The 24,783-nt window shown below is 35.7% G+C and overlaps 2 protein-coding genes across 2 annotated transcripts in view; one reads left to right on the forward strand and one right to left on the reverse strand.

Annotated features, from left to right (window-relative positions):
* Window positions 1–14,707, forward strand: part of LOC139118377 (uncharacterized) — a 17,496-nt gene extending 2,789 nt beyond the window's left edge. Inside the window, exons 2-9 of the mRNA XM_070681673.1 lie at window positions 1–9; window positions 1,203–1,289; window positions 1,920–2,114; window positions 3,087–3,260; window positions 3,479–3,583; window positions 4,397–4,527; window positions 5,005–5,296; window positions 9,002–14,707. The exon at window positions 1–9 is cut by the window's left edge and continues 132 nt beyond it. Of these exons, the coding sequence (XP_070537774.1) occupies window positions 1–9; window positions 1,203–1,289; window positions 1,920–2,114; window positions 3,087–3,260; window positions 3,479–3,583; window positions 4,397–4,527; window positions 5,005–5,296; window positions 9,002–9,166 (1,158 nt within the window). The 3' untranslated portion in view covers window positions 9,167–14,707. The remainder of the gene's footprint in view (window positions 10–1,202; window positions 1,290–1,919; window positions 2,115–3,086; window positions 3,261–3,478; window positions 3,584–4,396; window positions 4,528–5,004; window positions 5,297–9,001) is intronic.
* Window positions 10,330–22,986, reverse strand: LOC139118378 (integral membrane protein GPR180-like). Its single transcript, XM_070681674.1, has 9 exons — window positions 22,733–22,986; window positions 20,906–21,043; window positions 20,303–20,506; window positions 17,195–17,301; window positions 16,841–16,964; window positions 15,971–16,125; window positions 15,180–15,371; window positions 12,617–12,694; window positions 10,330–11,853 (listed from the first exon to the last, which is right to left on the reverse strand). The coding sequence occupies exons 1-9, from the start codon at window positions 22,875–22,877 to the stop codon at window positions 11,695–11,697; spliced, it is 1,302 nt and encodes a 433-aa protein (XP_070537775.1). The 5' UTR covers window positions 22,878–22,986; the 3' UTR covers window positions 10,330–11,694.
* Window positions 22,987–24,783: the final 1,797 nt, after the last annotated feature.

Genomic DNA, 24,783 nt, shown 5'->3' on the forward strand with positions numbered 1-24,783 from the left:
ATCTTTCAGGTATATATATATTACCACTTTTTCCTGAATTTCTATTTGTGTAAGTTTTTTTGTCTTGTTTGGTGTTTGTGTGTTGTCTGGTTGTCTTGTTTGGTTATCCATAACATTACATCATACACACTCAGACCAGGGACATTCTGTTGTTCTTAAATGATGGTGTATAAGCGTGTAAACATGATCTCGTATTTTAGTTGCTGTCTGCTGGGTCGAAATGTGTATATTAATCATGGAGCTAAAAACCTTAATGTACGAAATTCATACGCCTCGAAAATAAAAGACTTAAGCTTTCCTTAAATTTTCCCAAGGAATTTTTCAACCATTCACTTTCAAAATCAAGAAGAAAAATTGGGGGTCACTGTGCAAATTTTGGTACTAGAGAAACATATTACCAAAGATTTACCAATATACGAAATTCAAAATGGCCGCCATCCCTGTGTTAACTCCTTTGAGAAAAATCAAATTTTCGATCTTCAAAAAAGTAAGACAGTTAAAGTGTTTCTTATTCATAATGGAACCCCTACAAGTGATAGATCAGAAAAGATTTGCAAAAGTTTGAGAGTCCCCGAGCCGTGCTCTACCATAACCCTTTCACCACCATGGTTTATCCCAAATCCATTGTTTTCTATGGTAAAGTTGGACCTGTACACAGGGAACTGGGTGAAAGGGTTAAACAAGTGATAATGGCAAATGACCGACCAAATCCTCCATGTAGCCAACAAAATGGCCGGCCTGGTGATTGTCTGGTTTGCAGTCAGAATAGATAATCAGTGGGCTAATCAACTATACAAATACATTACATTTGTAATTCTGTGCAAATACTTCCATCGTGTGCGGAATAAACCAATGATATACTTGGCAGTGACATAGTATTGGCTGATAGTTATGGCTGAAATAATTGTTCACTTTAGATATACTAGTACGGCAGACCAATAGGTCTGCTACTAGTAAAAAATACAATAACTGTGATATCGAATTTTAAAAGTTGCTTGTATGCAAAGAGTAAAATAAAGACTTCAATAAACTATTCTCCCTTAGTCCGAAAAATATGGAAGAACTATCGCTCTGCAAATTGTTCATGTCAAGTTGCAGAATCCATTATTCTGTCCCTTGTTTTGCGGTTTATCACATAAAAGTCAGACCGTGTTCCAATATCAATAATTGATCATTTATATCTTCACTGTCACTCTCCACAGGTATCGCCGAAGACTGCCAAAGTTGAATGTTTAAAAAATGACGAGTACGTGGGAAAAGTAAATGAAAGTAAAAATAAAAAGAAGAAGGTAATAAGAATGTTGAAGAAATAGACGCTTCAGTTGATGATTCAAATTACGTCATCGTGTTGTTATTTATAGAAGTATGCATTAGGGTCCCAGTTGAGTTAACGCTAAAAGACATGAAATGGCCAGTGTTTTGGTTTGTATTCTTTGTTCAATTTGATAGCTCCGTTTTAAGCTTCGTTGTCTGCATCGACGACAAGTGTCGTTGACCAACGTTTTCGATGTACAAATCTTGAATTATCTTGGCCATGGAAATGAAATGTTGTTCAAAAAGTGCGTGATAATACGTGTATGGTACCATGATACATCGAGAAAATGAGAATTTTCAAACCAAATCTCGTCAGATGTGGTGAGACATGAAGACGAATTTGCTTCCTTCGTCAGTTGTGAAAATGATGCAATATGTATTAAACCACTTTGCGCATCGGCTCTGTGTTATGCGTGATTTCATAAACACATCACATACATAGATTCTGATAACTATATAACCGTGGCTGTTCACAGTTCATATGCATAACCATCATTATTTGTGACCGCATTGACTGAACCCTGCTGTTGAACTCATGATAACTGATTGTATATTTTTTTCTCTATCATTCAAATTTTATGACAATCTCTTCATTTTCAATACAGAGAAACTTTATGATGGTCCGTTTCAAGGTCAAAGGTAAAACAGTAACGGTTAATGAACTTCATGCTGACTTTGTAGATCCATTATTCAAACTGCCAGCGTGTTCTCTACCGAAGAAACGATATCTGTCCGTGAACGTAACCCATCAGAGATCGCTGACCGAAGTGCATATCAGACTAGTTCAAAAACTATACACGGTAAGACACCAAGAAAAATATATCAGGAAAATGGTGAAACTAACATGAAGAAGGATCAAAATTACGAGGAAATTCGACTTTTATGCAGACGATAATCGTTGAAAGAATTTGCTTACTGATATTTTAATATCCACACTTCTTCACAGCAAATTAGTGTGAGGTGGAGCTTGCGGGGAGTGGCGCATCGAGTGTTAGCTGTTCCGTCAAGAAAACGTCGTTGTAATATTGTCGTTTTCGTGAAACTTCCACAAAAGCATTAGTACAAGAAGCCACTTAAAAATGCCTTCAAATAGTGGTCTCAACACGCAAGATCTCGAGATAAATGACGACGATACATTTCTTTACAAAACAACTTGGGAAAATATGCTTGTTTGGCAGTTTTTCTTAGTGCTTTTGATAACATTGCGGATCTGCATTTTATAGTCAGCTACATACTTGTTATTCAGACATCTGAAAGTCAAGTTCGTAAATTAGCGAACGTGTTAAAAATGTCGGCTGAAAGAAAATGGCACTGTTTCTGTTTTAGTCAACTTCGTATCTATTTGAAGACTGGAATTTGTCACAGAGCAATGTGATCGGCATAAAATCGCAATGGAAGCATTTCTATGCGATGTATCTCAAAAAGTAAGATGGGAAAGCTAATGTTTCTGGTCAAATTTCTTGTCTATTCTGTTACCAACGACATAATGCTATATGATATAAATGAAAATATTCTTACTGTGCCCATCGGATATTTATGGTCGTGGAAAATAGTTCGTGTCAGCTGTGCTTCAATGAGCTGTCATTTGAGATTACTGTTCACTGATGTATCAAAGACTCAAAGACAACCTTAAAACTCTGTTCTACAGACAGCCCCTCCATTAATAACATTCTTATTATCAATTTCACGCCGCTGACATCCCTTATGAATAAAGTGGTTTCATCAACGTAATGCTAGATGCAAATAATGACATACACACGTCTGTATTGCAGGGCGAGTATCGGAATATGTTACTTATGTTGAAGTCTCTTTATGGAAATGGACAGTCAGAAAGATACAGCTTTACATCGTTACCAGCAGTTGGTGGTTTGTATGTTGCATATGATGAAGCAACAGAGATGTGGCACAGAGTCCAAATTATCGAGGTTCCGGATATTACAAAATCGGTAAATTTCACATTACGAAACCTAACTTATTTCAAATGACAGTGCATCTTTGATTATGATAGTTTAATCCTGCTAAAATTGCTGCCAAAGTTTGTGACAAAATGTTATTCTAATAAACTTGAAGTTGTCGGTCACCCATACAACACAATATTTTCAGTCCATGTTCTCTCCAAATACGTGGAATTTTTTTGTCATTTTTGTTTTCCTATTGCTTTTAGACTTCGGCGACTTGTCTGTTCTTCGATGAAGGTTATGAAAAAAAGATTACCCTCAGTTCTCTCCGTCTGCTCCTGAACAGAAAACGACTACTGATCCCACCTCAGGTATGCAGACCCAACTTGGTTCGTCAACGGTGTTTATTCGGGCTGGTATCATCCCAATCTGATTAAAATCAGATGTAGAGTACGACGACGTTTACTTACCCTTACGCGGTGTTCTTTGGCTGTCGCCTCTGCTAGCACGAGAATACCGCGAACAGGTAAGTAAACGTCGCCGTACTCTACATCTGATTTTAATCAAATTGGAACCATCCCTCAAAACTACACTACGCCGACCTAACAGAGTTGTGCGGACCGGACGATGATGCAGACAATACTACTCATTGTATTTATTTATGTTGATGTCTTTTCACTTTTTACTTTCTCGACGAAAGAGGATTCTTTTTTGAAGTCTGCGTCCATACCTTTCGAAGGGAAAAGGTTGTCTCTGACATTGTTCTGATATCATTCACTTGTGATAATTGTACAAAGAATTGTCGACAGATCGTGTATACAATCCTGTACATAGACTGAACTGAGAACAGTGTGACTCTTTCCCGATTCTCATAAAATGCAAAACATACTAAAAAACGGTACGACTTGGTTTTATTTGATGTATTGACATTTATGGTATCATAAGTTTACGGTTGATTTTTATATCACGACAAAGGAAAAACAGCGATTTCTCCTACTAAAGTTGCCTAGAAGTTAAATCGTCATTAATTTGTTGCATGATAAACGACTAACAATATAGCCACATGATAAACTGCGAATATAATATCAAGCCAATTGTGTAGTGATTGTATCATTGTCTTACTTTAAAGTTAACGTTCTATGTCAAACTGATTCGATTACTTTGGAACTTTTGTTTTGGTGCAGTCCACACGATGTCTACTGTATGGTCAAGAAAAACTTCAGAAACTGACAACATTGCAGAAAATGTTATTCATGGATAAATTTCAACAGAAGACGAACGCTAGACACTCTTTATTGTGTAAAGTTAAACGGAGGTGAGTTCGATGCCCTCGAATGCAGTAAACTCTCTCTCTCTCTCCCTCTCTCTCTCTCTCTCTCTCTCTCTCTCTCTCTCTCTCTCTCTCTCTCTCTCTCTCTCTCTCTCCTCTCTCTCTGTCTGTCTGTCTCCTGTCTGTCTGTCTGTCTCTCTCTCTCTCTCTCTCTGAAAATCAACGACGCGACGTCACCAGTGATATATATATATATATATATAATATATATATATATATATATATATATATATATATATATATATATCACTGGTGACGTCGCGTCGTTGATTTTTGGGAGATAAATATATATATATATATATATATATATATATATATATATATATATATATATATATATATATATATATATATATATATATATATATATCCATTTCCCTTTGTCAGTTCTATCTGATTGTTACTTGATACAGTTTTGTAGTGCATTCATATAACTTTGATTATTCAATGATTTTGTCACAGACCGAAACACCAACCACCTTCAATCAAATTAGGAGTCAATAAATACTCCAATATTCTGAAAGATACGCTGAAAGAAGTGAGGAACCTTCCCAAATGCTATGGATGTAAACAACTTTTCACTGTGTCTGGCATGTTGCTGGAAAGATCCAACGAGATTTCACAGATGTCACAGTGCCTGGAACAAAGCATTGAAAGACTGAACACAGATATGCACATGGTGAGAACCAATACAATGGACTTGGAACAGGGAATGGCCATGTACCGTGAAAATATGCAGAGAGATATGCAGATGGTAAGTGTAATGCCAGGATCAATGATGAACTGTCATGAAACACTGACGAACAAGTGTAAGATGACAGAGACAGTAAATTCATTAAAAAATTGTTGATATAATTATTACATAAAAGACCCAACCCAGAAATTCAAACATTTTTCAATAAATATCAGCAAGAATTAAAATGAACACTCATACATACTCTCCAAATTGTCAATGAGGCGGCCTTCATTTTTTACGGGGAGGGGGTCAGCAGAATTCAAGCTACCTATAAAATGTAAACATTAAGCCCCCCAAATTAGTTAGTTGTAAATGGTGAATCTCCCTCAAAATAGACACTGTACGACAAAATGGTGGAGTTCCACCCTACAGACAGTGGTGTAGCCGCACCACTCTTGTGTCAGGGAGCAAGATCCAGGGAGTCCCACCCTACAGACAGTGGCACAGCTGCAACACTGTTGTGTGTCTAGGGGCAATGTCAAATAACCCTAGCTGTATTGAGGCTGAATTGACTGGTATCTATGTATGAATTAAGGGGTCGACCATATGATATCCAGGGGGGGTCTGTATGATTAATGAGGTAGCGTTGTTTCTTTTATCTGATCCATTGTACATTATTTTTCCCCACTCTCCCATCTTTTTTGTCAAACCTTCTCTGGCTGATTGTTTTTCATTGCTGGGAATTTTTCTTTTTTTTCGAAATTCCCAGAATATCAAATTGTCCACCCCTAAAGTATACAGACCATTGTGTGTTCAGATTAATTTTGGGCATCTAGTACAAATCAGTATAAAAGATGTAGTTGACAACTGGCGGTTCTGCTCCATGGATGGCTTTAATACATCATCCTCATAGAAAGTTCATGGTAACTGCAACAGCTTTATTAATATACCAGTGAATTCCAAACAGCTTAAGTTGCATTCATATGGAAATTTTAAAATCATGACAGGTGTATCAATATAGAAATTGTTCATTACTAAGGTTGTACTCGTATCCTATCATTTCTAATCTTCAAACCTGCATTGATTTATATAAAGTGCATACTTTTCTTTCACCATTTTTTCAGGCCAATGGTGTCATGGGACAGGAAGCCAATTTTTATTATTTGACTAATTACACTAATAGTTTGCATTTGTAGGGACTGTCACTGTTTTACCACCACAAGCAGCACTGTTAGGGGTACAATTGTGGTTGTATTGATCATAGACTTCACATACTCTAACACAATATTTCTATAGTTCTTGGGTCCATGATCGTGTATGAAATTTTTTCAATTTGTTGTTATTGCTGTAATTCAATACAAATCTCTTATGAAATATAACCCACCTAATCATAAAATTCGACCAGCCTGCAAAATGTTTTGTAAAATTCACCCCCTCCCTAGTACTTTATATTTGTTCTTTAACCCTAATAGGGTTGATCATATCCAAACACGATTGAAATTCAATGTTGAACCCCTTTAGAAAACCTAAAACAGTAACATTTGCTTTATAAAATTGTCATTTGCATCTATTAATCATTACTTGCCATAGAAAGCAAAGGGTCTAAGTTGGGGGAGGGGGACTGTGTAGTGAGTGGTAGCCTGTTTACAGGGTTAGCCTCTTTGGAGGGAATGTCTTCACTGGAAGGGGGCCTCTTCCTAATGATATCTGTATGCAGCAGTTCTCAATACTCTGCTAAAATGAAACTACTTTTGTCAGGATTTTGTCAGGATTGCTTTGCTAGTAATCAAAACTGTGTTAAGGTAATATGCGCCTCGAAAGTGAAAGACTTAAACTTGTGCTCAAAACTTTCAACCATTCTAAGCAAGAATAACAAGTCATTGTCAATGACATAGTCCCCACTTGTAAAAGGAGTATTAGTCTTGATGGGGCAGGGAAATGTGGTCATTAAAAAGTATCGCTGGAGTGTATAAGTTCACATCTATGGGCACATAGGTTTATGTCATTTTTCCCAATTTATAAAACAAGAGGCATGTCTAAGTTATGGTTCTAAATCGGGAAAAAAGATCAGACCTCTAGCTGTGTTGGCCAGCCAAGAAATACATATGTGCATAATAAATGAGGTACGAGATGTGAAATCTGAAGGTCTAATATCCTATCAAAATTGAAGCTTATAGAACTTGTGGTTACTGAGTTATGCATATATATGTATAATCAAGGTCTAAGGTCATCAAGGTCACGTGACATTTTGAAAAAAAATTGTATTGCTAAGTTATCCCTATATACCAAAATCAGACCTCTAGCTCTTTGGCTCGCTCAAAATTAGATATGCGCATAATTGATGAGGTTCAATATGTGGCGTCATAAGGTGTCTCATCATACCATATATGAAAGGTTTGGCACTTGTGGTTACTGAGTTGTGGACAAATATGTATATTTGAGGTCCAAGATCACCGAGGTCACGTGACATTTTGTTAAAAAAATTGTATTGCAAAGTTATCCCTATATACCAAAAATCAGACCTTTAGCTCGATTGGCTTGCTCAAAATTAGATATGTGCATAATGAATGAGGTACAATATGTGGCGTCATAAGCTGTCCCATCATACCATACAATAAGAAGGGTGTAGCACTTGTGGTTACTGAGCTATGGACAAATATGTATATTTGAGGTCAAAGGTCACCAAGGTCATGTGACATTTTGTCAAAAAAATTGTATTGCTAAATCATCCCTATATACCAAAAATCAGACCTCTAGCTCGATTGGCTTGCTCAAAATTAGATATGTGCATAATTAATGAGGTAAAATATGTGGCGTCATAAGCTGTCCCATCATACCATATATGAAGGGTGTAGCACTTGTGGTTACTGAGTTATGGACAAATATATATATTTGAGGTCAAAGGTCACCAAGGTCACGTGACATTTTGTCAAAATATCTGAGACATCTGCGTGAACGGATGGACTCACGGACGGACTATAAGCCCCCTGGACTTCATCCATGGGGACTAAAAACTGTGTCACTGGTCTGCCTTATACATGGGAGTCTATGGAGACTGCCTTATACATAGGAGTCTATGGAGATGAAAACTAAAAAGTCCTCTAACACGGCCAAATTTGATCGCATTGTGAAACAAATCGACGTGCATCTGTATGGGGTAGGGTACTATCCTTGTGCAAAGTTTGAAAGAAATTGACCTGGGCATGTCTGAGATATCTGCGTGAACGGACGGACGGACGGACGGACGGACGGACGCACGCACACACGGACGGACATGACCAAACCTATAAGTCCCCCCGGACGGTGTCCGTGGGGACTAAAAATCAGTGGTCACCGTGCAAATTTTGATTCTAGAGAGACAAATTACCCAAGATTTCCCGATATTTGAAATTCAAAATGGCTGCCATCCCTGTGTTAACTCTATGTGGAAAATAAAATGTTTGATTTTCGAAAAACTAACACAGTTAAAACTTTTCTTTCATCAAGAGCTTTAAAATGAGCCCCCTAAGTGGTAGATCAGAAGAGAATTGCTAAAATTTGAAAGCCCAAATTTCTGTCCCCGAGGCATGTTCTACCTTAATAACTCACACAGGGTTGGCTATCTGATTATATCCCGGGATTATATCACTGGCAAATGCTATACAAACTGACATATATCAAATATTCTTTAATGATTGTTTCTCTGAAGCAGTGTATTACATTGGACAAATGTATACAGTAGATTTGTAATCAAAACATGTGTACTGTGGACATAATTTATCTTTTGTGGTTGTTCAATTTCAGCAATTTGCATATCTGGCTAGGGGATTGCAAATGGCTCTTTCGGAATACCTGCATACAGATATGACGTTGGAGCTACCCTGGACTCATCATGCAACACCAAGACTCTCTATCTCGCCAATTCAAGACAAAAATGATGAGGATGAGATATCACAAACTTGGGTCTGAATGAATGTGATAATGTCATCATGTCATGGTATCCAATCTGGATACACACACGTCCCTGCCTGTGTGTGCTGGATAGTATGACAGTCAACCATATCACATACCATTGGTTAGACAACCTATGTTCATCTCAAAATAATAAGCACTTCAATATTATGTGTGAAGATGACACACAAAATCCAAAACATGACGCTGGCAGAACTCCATTCATCCAGACATTCTGATCTATGTATGCTAACAAATAAGTGAAACAACTCCAAGCGACATCAGTGGATGGATTAAAATTTCAAAAGATAGTCAACACTGAACAAAGACTGGATCCAGATCAGCCTCTTTTAACCATTGTTTCAATGTAATACACTGACATCTATAAAACTATACAGGGATTACAACTTGGTCAAAGACTGAAATTTTAGCTTAGACAAATACATCAGCCAATCTGAGTCAACATAAACGACTGATCATGAAACAAGGTCATCTATGAAAGAGCATGGTAGATTTGCAGCTTCAAATTTGCTGGGCCTATCAACTGTGAAACTGTTAAAACAACCATCACCGATTATACATGATTGCACAATATCATACCATATATGCTAAGTGTAATAATATATAATATTTATTATACATCTGCCATTCAGAATCATGGAATTTTGCATGTGCTCAAAACAGTATGGAAAATCTTCATTCTATAAGTTTGACCAATTCTAGGCGCTTGAAACATTGTTTCCTAGGCAGATGCCTCAGCATATCTGATTGTAAGGATTTGTTTTGCACTCAATATGTACTTTTACATCATGTCAGATATGTATCCTCACTGTCACTATTAACCGATGTTTAACCCTTTCACCACCATGGTTTGGCCCAAACCCATTGTTATCAATGGCAATTGTGGACCTGTTTACAGAAAATGGGGGTGAATGGGTTAAAACTGAAGGAGAACATATTGTGACTGACATGAAAATAGCTGAAATGCAGCAGATTTTTGATGCTCCAGTCACAAATGTAAGATGTATGTTAATAAGGCTATGAATATATGAAAATATTGCTAAGTATAATGAAAGAGATTAGCACTGCAGCTTGGGCAATACACTGTCTTCATAAATACTCAGAGTTATTTTCATAATGATGTCATGATACCAAAGAACACCATACCGAGACCAAAGGCGTCAGAATTGTATTTTTAATTATTTCTAGATAAAGATAACACTACATAAATGTGCAATATTGTAATTTAGTAATTTACCCTATTGAAGGTATCAAAATCAAGGACTCCCCAAGTTCAGAGGAATATCATACATGTTTTGTGTAGTGACTAAAAAAATAAAGACAATTAGGAGTGTACAGTGCAAAACATTTTTATCAATTTTTCATGAATTTAGAAAAAAGTACATGATTGTTAATTCTACTGGGCAAAACTTCATCAAATGTCAAATTTATAGCTTTACTATCAAATATAGTTAAATACTTTATTAAACAATCCTTGAAAATAAACAGATATAATAGATAACATAAGGCTCCAATTATAAATTTCTTGTGTGAAACCTAACTGCCTGTGGACAGCAAACAAAGGATTTTATTAAAGATGCCTGATTGTCTTTTTAGAGTACACTAAACTGAAGCAAGCAATTGAATGTTATAGCTATGTTATCTTCATCATCTTGTTTGGTTTTGAGATTCATTATAGTGTTCTACTCAAAAGAAATGATCAAACAGTAAGTTGTCAAGACAAAATTCTTGACTTGTTCGACATAACCATTGATTCTTACAGGTATTTCTTGAGTTGTATTTCTGTATTACAATGTATGTATCATGGATTGTATTTTCACATTTCAATGTTAATAATCTGGTAAAGTCATTCAAAAATAATCTTAGACAAACAGAAAGAGTAAGAATATCTTCATAATAATTTATGGTCACTTCAACTAAACAACTTGCTAGTTGAAAACACTTTTGTATTGTTTCATGTTGGAAGTTTTCAGCTTGGCTAATTCATTCAGTTTAGCAATCAAAAGTTTTATCAACAACAATTAATAATGGGCTTTGCTTCACTGATATAAAATTCATTGATAGAATTCAGGATTTGATAAAACTTGAAACTAGAGCTGTCTTCTAGAGTGCCAAGTCAGCTGTAAAAGGCTGCATGGTTGAACACATGGACATTTTGCAGTAATTTGAAGTTAAAATATGCAAGAAGATAGTTGTGTTGAAAACGGGAATGACAGAGGTTGATAGCAGGTCTGCTGGAAGGACTACTAAAGATATGTAATATGGAAGACATGCCATTAGAGATATCTAGACAGGCTTGTAAAAACTTTGTACCTGTGTACAATCCTCAACCTATATACTGATAGTCCATATTTCAGTGAATGTAAAGGAAAGAATGCGATGGAACTGGTCAAAAAGACAAGATTTGGTTGATATACCTGAAGATAACATCTGTTAAAATTAAAATAAATATTTTGAAAATATGGAAAACAACTGTTATATTTCTCATACCTAAACTAGTACACTGACATTGATGTAAAATTCTGTTAACTGTAAAGTTTGATTCCAAAAGTTTTATCCATTCTGAGTGGCATGGTTGTGGCAGAGAGAGCTGATACTTCCCAGTAGAGACTTCTTGATAAGAAGAGTTTGTAGAGTAGAATCATTGAAATAGATTGGGCTGACCTCACTCCAATTGTGATTAGCTACATAAATTAAATTACATAGAATAATTGTTACATTATGATGACAGTACTATACTGACTGTTGATGAACTTTACAAACAAGATGCAATATTTTCTTGAGATTATCATAGTATGGATATATGAAATTGTAAAACAGAAAGTATAGCGATTTCTTTGAATTGTGGATCTCCTGGGTGTACCTTATCAAAGTCCATAAAAACCTATAGGTTGCTATGTAAATTTATAAAATTACACAGATGAGAATATAGCACTGGTATATGAAGAAAATAAATGAGGTATGCAAATTATAAAGAATAACTCTACCATGGTTGAAACTGACCAAATTTATGAAATGACACTACAGCAGTGGTTTTCTAGTAATTCTCAAAGCATTCTAACATGGGCAGAAAAGTTTGAGTTCTACAGCGCATATGCAACCTGATTTCCCAGACTTGTGGGATGACTTATTGTTTCCAGTTTGCAAACATTGATAATTCAAGGGATTCAAGTTTGCAGATATTGATAATTCAAGGGATTCAAGTTTGCAGATATTGATAATTCAAGGGATTCAAGTTTGCAGATATTGATAATTCAAGGGATTCAAGTTTGCAGATATTGATAATTCAAGGGATTCAAGTTTGCAGATATTGATAATTCAAGGGATTCAAGTTTGCAAATATTGATAATTCAAGGGATTCAAGTCAGCAGATATTGATAATTCACGGAATTCAAGTTTGCAGACATTGATAATTTAAAGAAATGATTGTAAAGATACTGTGCTTACCTTGTATCTGATATAATTTGCAAATACTAATGAGGTAATTACCATAATTGGATAGCATAGAAACCAGATAAGGCAACTCTGCAATCAAATCACAAAATGTAAGATGTTAGCTATAAGTTTACAGTAGCCAATCCTTGATGTGCACCAAGGGGTAGGTGGTGGGGACTCATGAAATGTTAATGTTTACTCCAAAACCTGAAGTAAGATTTGATGACCTATAGAAAAACATCCTGATATGTGGATGTTTCTGCAATAAATAAATCATAGACAATGGTGTTAACTGAGCCATTTACAGTAACTCTTTTAAAACTTCAATACATGGACATTCTAGGCTAATGAAATAAGTGTCAATTATTAAGTATAGTCACAAAACTATTTAGTAAATAATTAATAATTTGTTACTCTTTGTTTGTGGCATGTTTTTTAAAAACTTAAAATGATAAAATTTAAATTAAAGAGGCAGCCCACCAACAGAAACAAGATAACTTGGTATACATGTATATTGTGAAAAATCTTAAGATAATATAGCAATAACTTTTTGTCCTATGCAATAATAATTGATAGGTTTATATTCATGATATCAAAGCAACATCAAAATATATTGGATTACAATTGACAGCATTGGCTGGATGGGTTAGAGATGTAAATGTAGACTAACTAGGATAATACCTACACACATACATGCACACATAAACATAAGGAGTCCCACAACACTGCTTTTAGCAGATCTAGACATGCAGCCTAACTATATCAGTACTTTTGAAAGTCCAGATAACCAGAAAGTAGGCAATATTTCAGAATCTATATGACAGACAACTTTACAAACATGTCAAAATTTTATCATCTCCCTTGACATTCTGTCTTATTTTCAGTATGAACTAGCATTTGTGAAAACAGTTGGATCAATGTACAATGTATCAGGTTTGACAAGACTTTGTCATTTAAATCTGGATATCATAGCTTGTTTTTTAAAACGAGGTTGAATATTGATGTATGACATCTGTGATATACACAAATATTTGATGAGTTTTGTACTATTCAATTTTAGAATGCAATCTTGTTACATTTTGCACAGCTCTATATCATCTCTAATATGATCTGTGTATACATTTGTAATTAGAAGTGTGTTTATACTCATATGATCTGTGCATCTCTCTGATCTTTTGGATCAGTATAAATACAGGCCCTTACTTTCTCAAGGGTCTATGGTATAAATGATAAGTTTTGTATGTATTTATCATTCAATGGCAGTAATACTTGGTTATTTGTTGACAGTTTTACATACTCTAATGTGATTGGCCAGTTGGTATTTATTATTTGACTCTGTAAAACAGTGTTTTTTACAGAATCTCGCAATGTTATTTAGAGCTTTCAGAGACATTGGAATATCAGATAGACACTAGAGTCTGACAAGAAGATTACAAATGCATGTTTATAGTAAATACAGTGCTTTTCAACATGTTAAATTTGTCACTTTGTCATCATTCATTGTGTTTCAAGACTACAGACTCACAATGCTTATGTTGACAATCTATATCACTGTCCAAAAGCTGTGGATCCTCATTGGAGGGGGCATTTTGAAATGAATGTTACAAACTTCAAGTTGAAGAAATAGACTTCTTCAAACTAAAATTCATTTTCTATAGATTTAACCAACAGCAGCTGTATGTGTTGATCTTTATGTGAACAAATCAGAAACATTGAAATTAAATGGATACTGGGAACAAATTCTTCTGACTGCTAAACACAAGTATGCAGTTTGGTCAACTACACCTACTTTCCATAAGTCCTCTTTTATACAGGATCTTACTGTTTACATTTTGTCACACTCATAGATATATATATCAACCAAGGACAAGCTCTCTGAGTTTATTCAGTTTTTTCTATGAAGGGATAGAAAGAATTAAGTATCTGATCATAGACCCTCAGATCCGTTAGGGACTGTGATCTGATTCTTAGAATACATGTACATGTATCTGTTAAGAATGTACTCACACATTGGAACCATACATTGAGATATTGAATTAAGCATGTCATTTATGATTGCTAAGTTTGTTAGCAATCTCAGTCAAACTATAATAAAAGTGATTTTGATAAATCTCTCTGCTAGATTAGATATTCTGTCAGTATAAGATGATTTGTAAGAAAACCAAATGCATACAGGACAAAAAAGATTAAGTGATAGTTTGATCTGTAGCAACATTGCAAAGTTCTTTATAAATTTCTCAATAATAATTTTTCAAACAGAAATGTGAAGTTTGAGTAAATTTACGACAGAAATAAACTTTTCAAAGTGTCTGTCTGTGTGTGGGAGATTTGCATTCATCCTTAGAGCACTGCTAATTCTTTTACAGACACCATTGATTGCAAGGAATAACAGCAGCATTTATTAACCCTTTCACCGCCATGGTTTGAACCAATCTCATTGTTTTCTAAGGTAAAGTTAGACTTCTACAGAGGGAAATGGGGGTGAAAAGGTTCAAGTAAGACAATCTAGTTTATTATGATCAATATACCAAATCATCAATCAATGAAGTTTTTTGGAAAACAATTGATACCATACCTTGGCAAAGTTTTTGTAGAATTCTCTCCGCAGTGCACTTCTTTCAATGGAGACAGTATTGTATAAATTTCCAGTAAAGATGACGGCTAGCAAGATTCTAATAATTATCAGTAAAACTCCTGCTGTGTTTTGGTAAGCATTGTACACTTTATGTTCACTTCCTTCCAGTAACTCCCACATCAATAAAATACCCTGGTGTATAGAAAGAATCATCATGAGCATAGCAGAATACATCCCTTATATCAGTGATTATGCTGTGTCACTTTTCAGAATTTCATTTTATATAGCACTGATCGCAAATAACGTCATTTTTTCTCTCATTAATATGCATAAATATTTGTCTGCATTTTCAGCATAAATGACAAAAATAAAACCTGCTAGTGTTACAATGGCTTCTAAAAGTCACAGTTATTCATATGAATTTGTCTCAGACTACAAGCTGCAACAACAGTCGTGCATACAACAACAAAATTTGTCCAAATTTTTGGCAGAGTTGTCTGAAGTCGCTTGCATGCAGCTACAGTTAATAACAAACCTGAAAACATGATCAATGCTATTACACTGCAGATAAATTATGTAATAATTAGTAGGCGGCCGCAAGCGGCTCAGAGATACACATGTCATTGCAGTAAAATAAGATTAAAATTTTGACTGCACAGTTTTGACCGCATCTTTAGAGCATATATGACACATATTGTGTTGGAAAATGAGAATACCAAGTAGCAGACATGTTTTGTTAAAAGGTGCAAGGTTTGAAGAATTGGAATGGAGATAAGGTGATTGTCATTTACCTGATAAACTGACAGAAATAGTGCAACTGGTATTACTGGCCTTGATTTCCAATGATTTTCTTGTAAATGGTGAACTTTTGAACTTCCCAGAGTCCAACCCAATGAAAGATTGATCAGAAGGTAGAGCATTTGAAAGTGTGCACATATGTCCAGAACTGTAATAAAAATACCATTTGTCATACACTCTATGCATTACAAAGCAGAATACAGGAAAGCTACAACTCTATAAACATACACACAATGGTAGGTAGTAAAATTGCTACTGAACTTACAACCTTTTTGACAAAAAGTATCAAAGTCTAGTTTATCGCCACTCAAAGGGATGAGATGTAGTTTAAATGAAGACCTTCATCACTATGTTGATGTTTTCAAAATTTCATATCAGGTATAGCTGCATGTTAAATAAATACACTAAAATAGTTCAGAAATGTGATACTTTGAAAATGGATGTGTGCTACAATGCATATAATAGTCTATAGCTATTCTTCATTTGAATACAAAATGTAAAGAAATCCGAGAAGACGAAGCCAGCCCTGTGATTGCCAAAGCTGCCACATATGTACAAGTGACTTTGTCTTCAACGTAAGCATTGATACTGTAGACATTTCTTCAATGTATGTATTGATACTGTAGACAGGCAAACCTTTCAATGCTCTAAGACATTTTATAGCACTCTAATCATACATGTACCCTTAATGATAAAATTCACATGAAAATGCATTGCAAACTGTATTCAATCCATTCATTAACTATCCCCAATCTTTATCCTCTTCCTTCCACGATACACTGTCTATACCATTCAGGTGCTTGTCTGAATCATCTAACATAAAATCTTATCTGTCTGCTGTAGATGATAATACATAAACTTACATTCTGAAGTAAATTCCAGCAATGGTGATCCAATACCATCTTTGGAATATCCATATAAATGTAAAAACATAAAAAATATTCCAGAAGACTGCAGTACCATACCTATAGATAACATTTTTAGCACCTGCAATATAAACATTTGATTCATTATTTTTCCACATTAATTTACATGATGGGAAAGTTGCTTACTTTGACATGATAATTATTGTCAATTTTGTTGTCCACATGTACATTTACAATACTAAGGAATATGTGATTTCCATTTGTCTAATTGATGACAAAAATATATGTTTATCCTTCTTTCTGAAAACTTATTTCTATGCTAATCTCTGCCCCATATTTATCTCCACTTACCAAATACATGGGTCCACCTTTGGTGATGGCATGGTACACTTCAGATGAAAATATACACAGTAGAACAAAGTAAGCAATAACTAATATTTGATAAAATCCAAGTAAACCTGGGGGCCAAATCAAAGAAAGCATTGGTAATGATTTCCTGATGTGGTTTGAGAATACAAAACTCTGACATAAATGATAAGGCTATAAACGGTACATGCATCTTTTATGAAGGATTTGTTTACTGACTGACAAGTTGCTGTGTCGACTCTTTACAGATTTATAAAAGTTGTCACCAGACTCATTTTTGATAACAGGACATGTCTCTGCTTACACCGTGGACATAATACTTAGCTTTTTTTGAAGTCTTTCTATCTCATGTACTACACCTTGTGAGACCTATTTTGAAACTCTTTATAACTGTGGATAAACTATGGTATCATACAAATAAAAAGACTTGAAGGTATGTATCAAGAAGTCAAGGAACACAAAAAACAATGAAGCAGACATGGTTTGTGTACATGTACAACTCATAGTATGCAGCTTTTGATGTTATTCATGTTATTAACATTGGTTACAAAACACAGACACTCAGTCTCAAAGCTCTAAGAATGTCCAACCATAGCTATAATGATTTGTGTTCTCAGTTTCATTTGCTGTGTATTTCTGATCATAATCCAACCAGTACACAAAGGAAAGATGGTTGAGAATTTAAACACAATGCACAAAGAACCGGTAAAATTCTTTTCATAAACTGATCATTTGTGGATCATGCATCAATGTTTTCAATTTTGTCACCAGCTAGGCCCTATATCCCAAGAACTGAGTGAATTTTCAAGGTGTTTCTTTTGTATTTCTCATATATGGATATTTCACTTTGAAATAAAGTACTCTACTGTACTTCAGCAATAAAGCACACCCAGCATCAGTATATCATGAGATTTTGACCAGTTCACGACATATATGCACGAGCGATAGCAAGTGCATATATGAAGTGAACCAGTCAAAATCAAGTGGTATACCGTCTCTGGGTGTGATTTATTGCTATTATATTATAACAGTATTTTGAAATTCTGGTGTGGAACGTCAAAAACAGATTTTTGCTCAAGCTGAGAGCTCATTTAAGTCAAGTTAATTTCAGTACTTATGGCCACCGGCCAAAATGTACAAAAATATAAGTAATATAGTACATGGGTCACTGGGAAAAAATAACTTACAATAACACCAGATCATGGAAACTAATTACAAAACAGACGACAAGATTAAGTGAAATTTACATTACTCATATAGTCGTCTCTACGCTTCATTGCAAAAAATATATATCTACTGAGTTGTCTTAGAGTTTTTAAATTATCTGCTGACATCAACAAAGTAAACTTATATAAAACAGGTGGGTTGTAATAATAGCGTGATATAAACTTTGCCCTCAGATCTTGATACTTGGGACATACAAGTAAAAAATGGAATTCATCTTCCACTTGGTTCATGGAACACAAATCACATGTTCTGTCTAAACGTGGGGTTTGTTCCATCGTCCTGTTTCTATTTTAAGGGAATGAGCTGAGGTTCTGAATTTGCAGAGAGCTAATCTGAACACAGGTTTTTCAAGGTGTAACAAGTATGGTTCTAGGCAAAGTTCCTTCTTGAATGTGGAGTAAAAGTACAATCTGCTGGTATCTCTTAAATGCTCTGACCATTGCTGTATCTCAATATCTATACATCGTTGCTTAAATAATTTTAAAAATCTTACTTCATCGCCAACACCCTGGTTTTCCCATACTTCTCCAAAGCCATAGCTTTGTAGTAGTAACTTGACATTTTTCGCCCAAAAGTTATAACGCTGTAAATCTATTTTACTTATTTTGAACTCATAACATTTGAAAACTATTCTATTTTTATCCATTCTTAACAATCTCAGCCAATACTTGATGATTTTACAATACCTGTATACATACATGGAAACTCGACCTAGTTCACCCTTCATTGCACTTGTTGATGTATTACTGTATAATTTCAAAACCGAACGCAACACTTTGTTGTGGACTTTTTCAATATCTGGGGCTGGATGAAAACCCCAGATTTCCAAACAATAGTGTAAAATGGGAAGTATTTTGGCATCAAAAAGCTTAAGAGCAATATTAACTGGAAGAGTACCAAATTTACACAAAGAACTTGATAGACAAAATAGCGCTCTACTAGCTTGCTCACTAAGTGCTTTTTGGGCTTGGAACCAAAGACCTGTCCAAGAAAAAACTACACCTAAATAACTGTAAAAAGAAGTAACTGATATCCTGTGCCCATTGTAAAACCATTTTTCATAGTTTTTTAAAGACCCTCCCCTTCTAAAGACAATAATTTTAGTTTTATCAATATTCACGGAAAGCTTCCACTTACAACAATATTCATAAAGCTGATTGAGAAGACGTTGTAATCCTATTCTTGATGAACTGACAAGAGTTAAGTCATCGGCGAACAACAAATAAATAATTTTTAGAATACCGATTTCGACACCAGAAAACTGGTGAGTATTGGCCAGAGTAAGACCAATGTCATTAATGAAAATACAAACAAAAGAGGAGAGAGAACAGAGCCTTGTTGGACGCCAAAACTACACTCAAACATGTCAGTTATACCCTTCGTAGTCCTAACACATGATTTGACCTTTTTATAAATTGAAGCAAGTACATCATAAATTTTACATTTCAAACCACATTTTAAAAGTTTGTAAAACATACAATAATGTGTACATGTATGCAAGCCGTTGTACATCGCCAACATACCATGGTTCTTCTCGCGTCTCGACCAATCAGATCGCTGTATTTGCACCATCAATATACTGGTATGATATACTATACTATACTATACTATACTATACTATACTATACTATACTATACTATACTATACTATACTATACTACACTATACCACACTACACTACACTACACTACACTACACTACACTACACTACACTACACTATCTATACTATACTATACTAATACTATACTATACTATACTATACTATACTATACTATACTATACTATACTATACTATACTATACTATATTATTATTACTATACTATAGATGTACAATTCAGAACATGTACTGAGTTAAATTTCATACCTGTTTCCTCATCACTGAAATGACTTGTGGGATTTCCAAGTGTGTCTGGATTCAACAATACCAGCTTATACCTGACTGTAATGGGTTCACTAATTGGACTTCCTTTATCCTTGCATGTATGGATGTCAGCATAGACAATATGCCATGTCTTTGGAGATATAAAATGTGCCAAAGTTTGATTTCCCGTCACCTCCTTCAGTTCATCTGTTGAAAAATTCAAGAGCCACACGTACAGATAATTAACATATCTTCATTTGAGCCAAAACTGATGTCATTTTTAAAGAGAAGAGCAATGATTAGTAAATGATATGAAATGATAGATGTCTGTTCAAATTTTCATTCACTGAGGAGTATGTATATTCAAGATGTATAAAATACAATTACAGATTAACCTGTATTTCATTCTCTTATGATAATATCATCCACATTGCAATGTATTTAACAGAACTGCAAGTAGTAGCTATTATTTAGACAATATAATAAATTTGTAACAAAATACAAGTACTCATACAAGAACAGGGAAGATATTGTGTTTAGTCACAGACTCTATTGTATTGGTCATAATATTTTTAATTTCAATTGTTTTCAAAAATGTCTACTCACGTGTTATTCTTGCCAATTTTAACTTATCCCAGCAGTTGTTCTGGGAATTCGCTGAATGCCAGTGTTCATCAAGGAAGAAGTACAATTTTCCATCTTTACCAGTGCTGTTAAGTTCATATTGAACTTCTGCAGTTTCACCTAGGAAGGTCAAAATGGATTATGAAGAGTTTCATAAGCCTGCATGAATAAACAATGCCATGCACACCTTTACACAAAATTTATTGTATTAAACATTTCCCTGGAATGTCATTTCACATACTTCATCTATCAGTGAAAATGGGGAAATATAATCCAAGTGAATAACCAATGCTTTTAGAGTATTTCAGTTTTTACCACAATATGATCATTTTGTTGTAAAAACTTAAATACTGTAAACCATAACCATAACCATCTGTATCCACGTCCGCCATTGTAATGTGGGGCTTGTTCTTCACAATGGGGGTAGACACAGAAAGTTTCCTTGCATACAGCAGTGTTGCAGCCAGGAATTTTAAAGCAGGGGACACTGTGTCCCACTACTGTTTAATTTGGGGACATTTTGCACATTTTGGGGACAACATGTTCAGTTGTCAATCAAATTTTGTATTATTTTATTACAAATTAGTTTCACAAAATAAAATTCAAGCTACCGGGACCACATCGCCTTGCTTTAATATCAGGCAATTGTCACAGTATACTGTTGCTGAAATATTAAATTGTAGCCCACGGGCCGTGCACTTGCTTTTTCTGTCGTGTTGGTTGTGTAGTGCTGGTGCTACACAGCAAGGACAGCAGAAAACGACAGTGTACGGCCCATAGGCTAAAATATTATTGCAGATACCGTATCTGTCTCCAATCAGAGCTCAGTCGGACTGCAACTTCCTACTTCCATGCTACAACCAAGTGCAGCGTTTTAATTACTTTCAATCACAGCTTCGATTAGCCTCAAAATAATCATGCAAAACAAAGGCCATCGTCAGTAACAGATATTACTTGCAGACCAAACCCATTGAACAGTCGACTCATGAGCGCACCTGAGGTGACATGGAGTGCACAAGAATGCAGGATAATGGGTTCCATTTTGGGGATATTGTCACAAGGGCGTGTCCTGGCTGCAACACTGTACAGAAAGTGAGCTTTGCATAAGTGCATACTTAGCTCTGCAAGTCTGGAAGTAAGCCCGTAAATCGATACAGGTGGGTGCAGAATTACCTCTGAAAGTTTGTATATAAGGTGTAAGTTGAAACATGGGGTGCATAGTTACCGTTGAAAGTGTGTGAATAAGTAAGTTTGGAAGTTGATACATGGGCTGGCATACAAATATATCATCGCCGGCTACATGGTCTCTTCCTACCTACATGGTCTGCCGAAGTTTACATCTCTTGGACGCTGATTATGGTCATGGACGTAAAAAGAGATGTCCATATTATGATCTAGTCATCTACTGACACTGACATTGACAATGCAGTGAAAACCCATACACTTCCATGACTTCACTGACGTCCCGAGGGTATCGCGAAACTTCTTATAAGATTGTCAAAACCCTTTGTCCGATATGCCGATATCATTGGTCTACAAGTGGGAAAAAACATTGAAGTAGGTCCCATCCCAAATGTACATGTACATGTATTGCATGCAGACCCATATGGTGTGAGCAAACCTGAGCAAGTGTAAAATACCAGTGTACCGGCGTATACCTGACACTAAAATCACTGGGCGTTGGGAGGAGTTGATAAAATTTAGGATAGAGCGACGTGTAGGTCTTTCACTATGGTTATATCTGTGCCAGATGAGTTGAAGTTCATCTGGCATTTCTGCCGATGTCTCTGATTCTCTGGGCTTACTTACCATGAAAACAAAACTTTGTGACATATTGTCCATATGTCGTCTCTGCTTGCACGGAGTTGAAGGTACCGGTAACAGTCTTCGATAAGACGGTACTACTATAATAACAAGCAATTGCAAGTAGGAAAAACTTTTGGTCAGATTTCATGATGTCGATCCATAACGTAGCTGTCTCACCGAAATTGTACCTCGATTCATTCAAACCTTCATTCAACTCGCTTGGCGTCTGCCATTTTGATTTTCTGACGTGGAGCCACCACTGGGTAAGCTTGCATTTACGACAATAATTTTGTTCACACATAAAACCAACGCAGCGGTGCACTGAAGCTGTAGCTCATCCTTTATCATTTGAGATTATACATGATTGATCTAAATGAACAGTTAATCTGCGCATTCTACATCCTAGGCTGGTAAAATTTTAAAGTGAAAATGTCGTAAACACCGCTAAAAGGTATATTGCTACATTCCGTTTCATAAAAACAACAGAATAAGTTCATTGATCGGGGGTGTCGCTACAGTGTCGGACAACAATGGATCTGCTCAAGGGACCCGATGTGCCAAATGGGCCTTGTAAATGGGTGTGCAAATGAACGCGCGGAACCATGCAATGTCTGCAGACACATTTTGAGTTGTTACTCACAATAACCAGGTTTTCTTTGGTGTACCACGGATACTGAAAGAGCACAATTTCGAACGGTCAGTCTTCAACCAACCGGAGTAGGCCTAATATTTCAGATAGTCATTTCCATCGAGTCGGGCTATTCATCGCAGTTTCCCACATTAATATTATTCTAATGCCTATTGTCAACTATTTTTCAGTTACATCTTTAGCAATTTTGTTGTCTGCCTTCCAACACTATGATTCACAAAGAGATAACGAGATCATCGCATCATAAGAATTCAATTAAAATGTCATTGTACCCGTAAATTAGTTGAAAATATTAAAGAATTATGATGCAACACATGTCGTAAGTATAATTTCATAATTTTGATTTGGGGAGGGATGTCTGGATAAAGAATAGGTATAAATAATTTCGTCATTTAATAGAATTACATGTCGCAGCATGTCATCTTTAGGCCACAGTCCCTCTAGGGACTGTGTTCAGGCCTATGTCGATGAAGCTGGCGACTGCACTGAGCTGGTATAGGCCTACTCATAGACCCTCGATAGGTCTATGGCCTACTTGAAGTTATGATTCTTAAAAGTCAACGTTGAATGCGCCTTGGCGACACATTTGCGTTCTCTAAGCTTCTGAAGTAAGCGATATTTTTTACATCGCAAATTTTATTTCTCTCTAGCGTTAACGCAGGCCCGGCTGCCACTTTGAATTTCAATATCAACATATTTAAACTAATTTGGAAAAATTGGATGTTGTAGTAATGTTGGTTACATCAGCAAATTTGAGCTCATCTACTTTTTTTTTTTTTTGCAATTCTCTTGTTTTATATATTTATGGGTAGTCATAGTTTCTAATATTGTTACTTTCCGCTATAGGTCACCTAACACTTTGGTAAATTTTAGCATGTCTCCCCGTTGACGTCACGGTGTTGAAAAGTAACGGACTGCGTCTACTGTCGCAGGGGCTCAATCCATATTATAAACAAGTAAACGCAAAAACAAACGAACAAACAACATACGACACGAAAGGGGAAATCTGAGAGAAACAAATAAAGCAAACAAGTAAACAAGTAAACAAACGACGGTTATGGTGGGGTAGATAACCCTCGGCGGGGCAGCAGACCACAGGTGTGCCCGAAAAAGTGTCGACATTTTCCGTACCAAAGAATGTGGATTGGAATGGCTTTCAGCGGGCAGTTAGCGAAAGTTTTACCCGAAAAAGGATTGACAATCTGCCGTACCAAAGGTCCCTGAAACTGAATGACTCTTAGCGGGCAGCTTGCGATAAGTGCTGATTATCTTCAGTACCTAAAGTGCGGGCATTTCAATGGTCATAAACAGGCAAATGCCGACAAGTATGCCGCTGCAGTACTACGTATCTCCCGTCAGAAAAGTAAATATAGACAAAAATGTACAAATTTTATTCTGCATCCAA

The sequence above is a fragment of the Ptychodera flava genome, chromosome 19, assembly GCF_041260155.1.
Source record: "Ptychodera flava strain L36383 chromosome 19, AS_Pfla_20210202, whole genome shotgun sequence".
Taxonomy (NCBI): Eukaryota; Metazoa; Hemichordata; class Enteropneusta; family Ptychoderidae; genus Ptychodera; species Ptychodera flava.

Excerpts from the sequence above, each read along its gene's own strand:
- LOC139118378 (XM_070681674.1), bottom strand. The coding sequence starts at position 22,877 with ATGAAATCTGACCAAAAGTTTTTCCTACTTGCAATTGCTTGTTATTAT. Across the intron at positions 20,507-20,905 it reads AAAATTGGCAAGAATAACAC|ATGAACTGAAGGAGGTGACG; the intron begins GTGAGTAGACAT and ends ATTTTTCAACAG. Across the intron at positions 16,965-17,194 it reads AAGGTGGACCCATGTATTTG|GTGCTAAAAATGTTATCTAT; the intron begins GTAAGTGGAGAT and ends TTTATATTGCAG.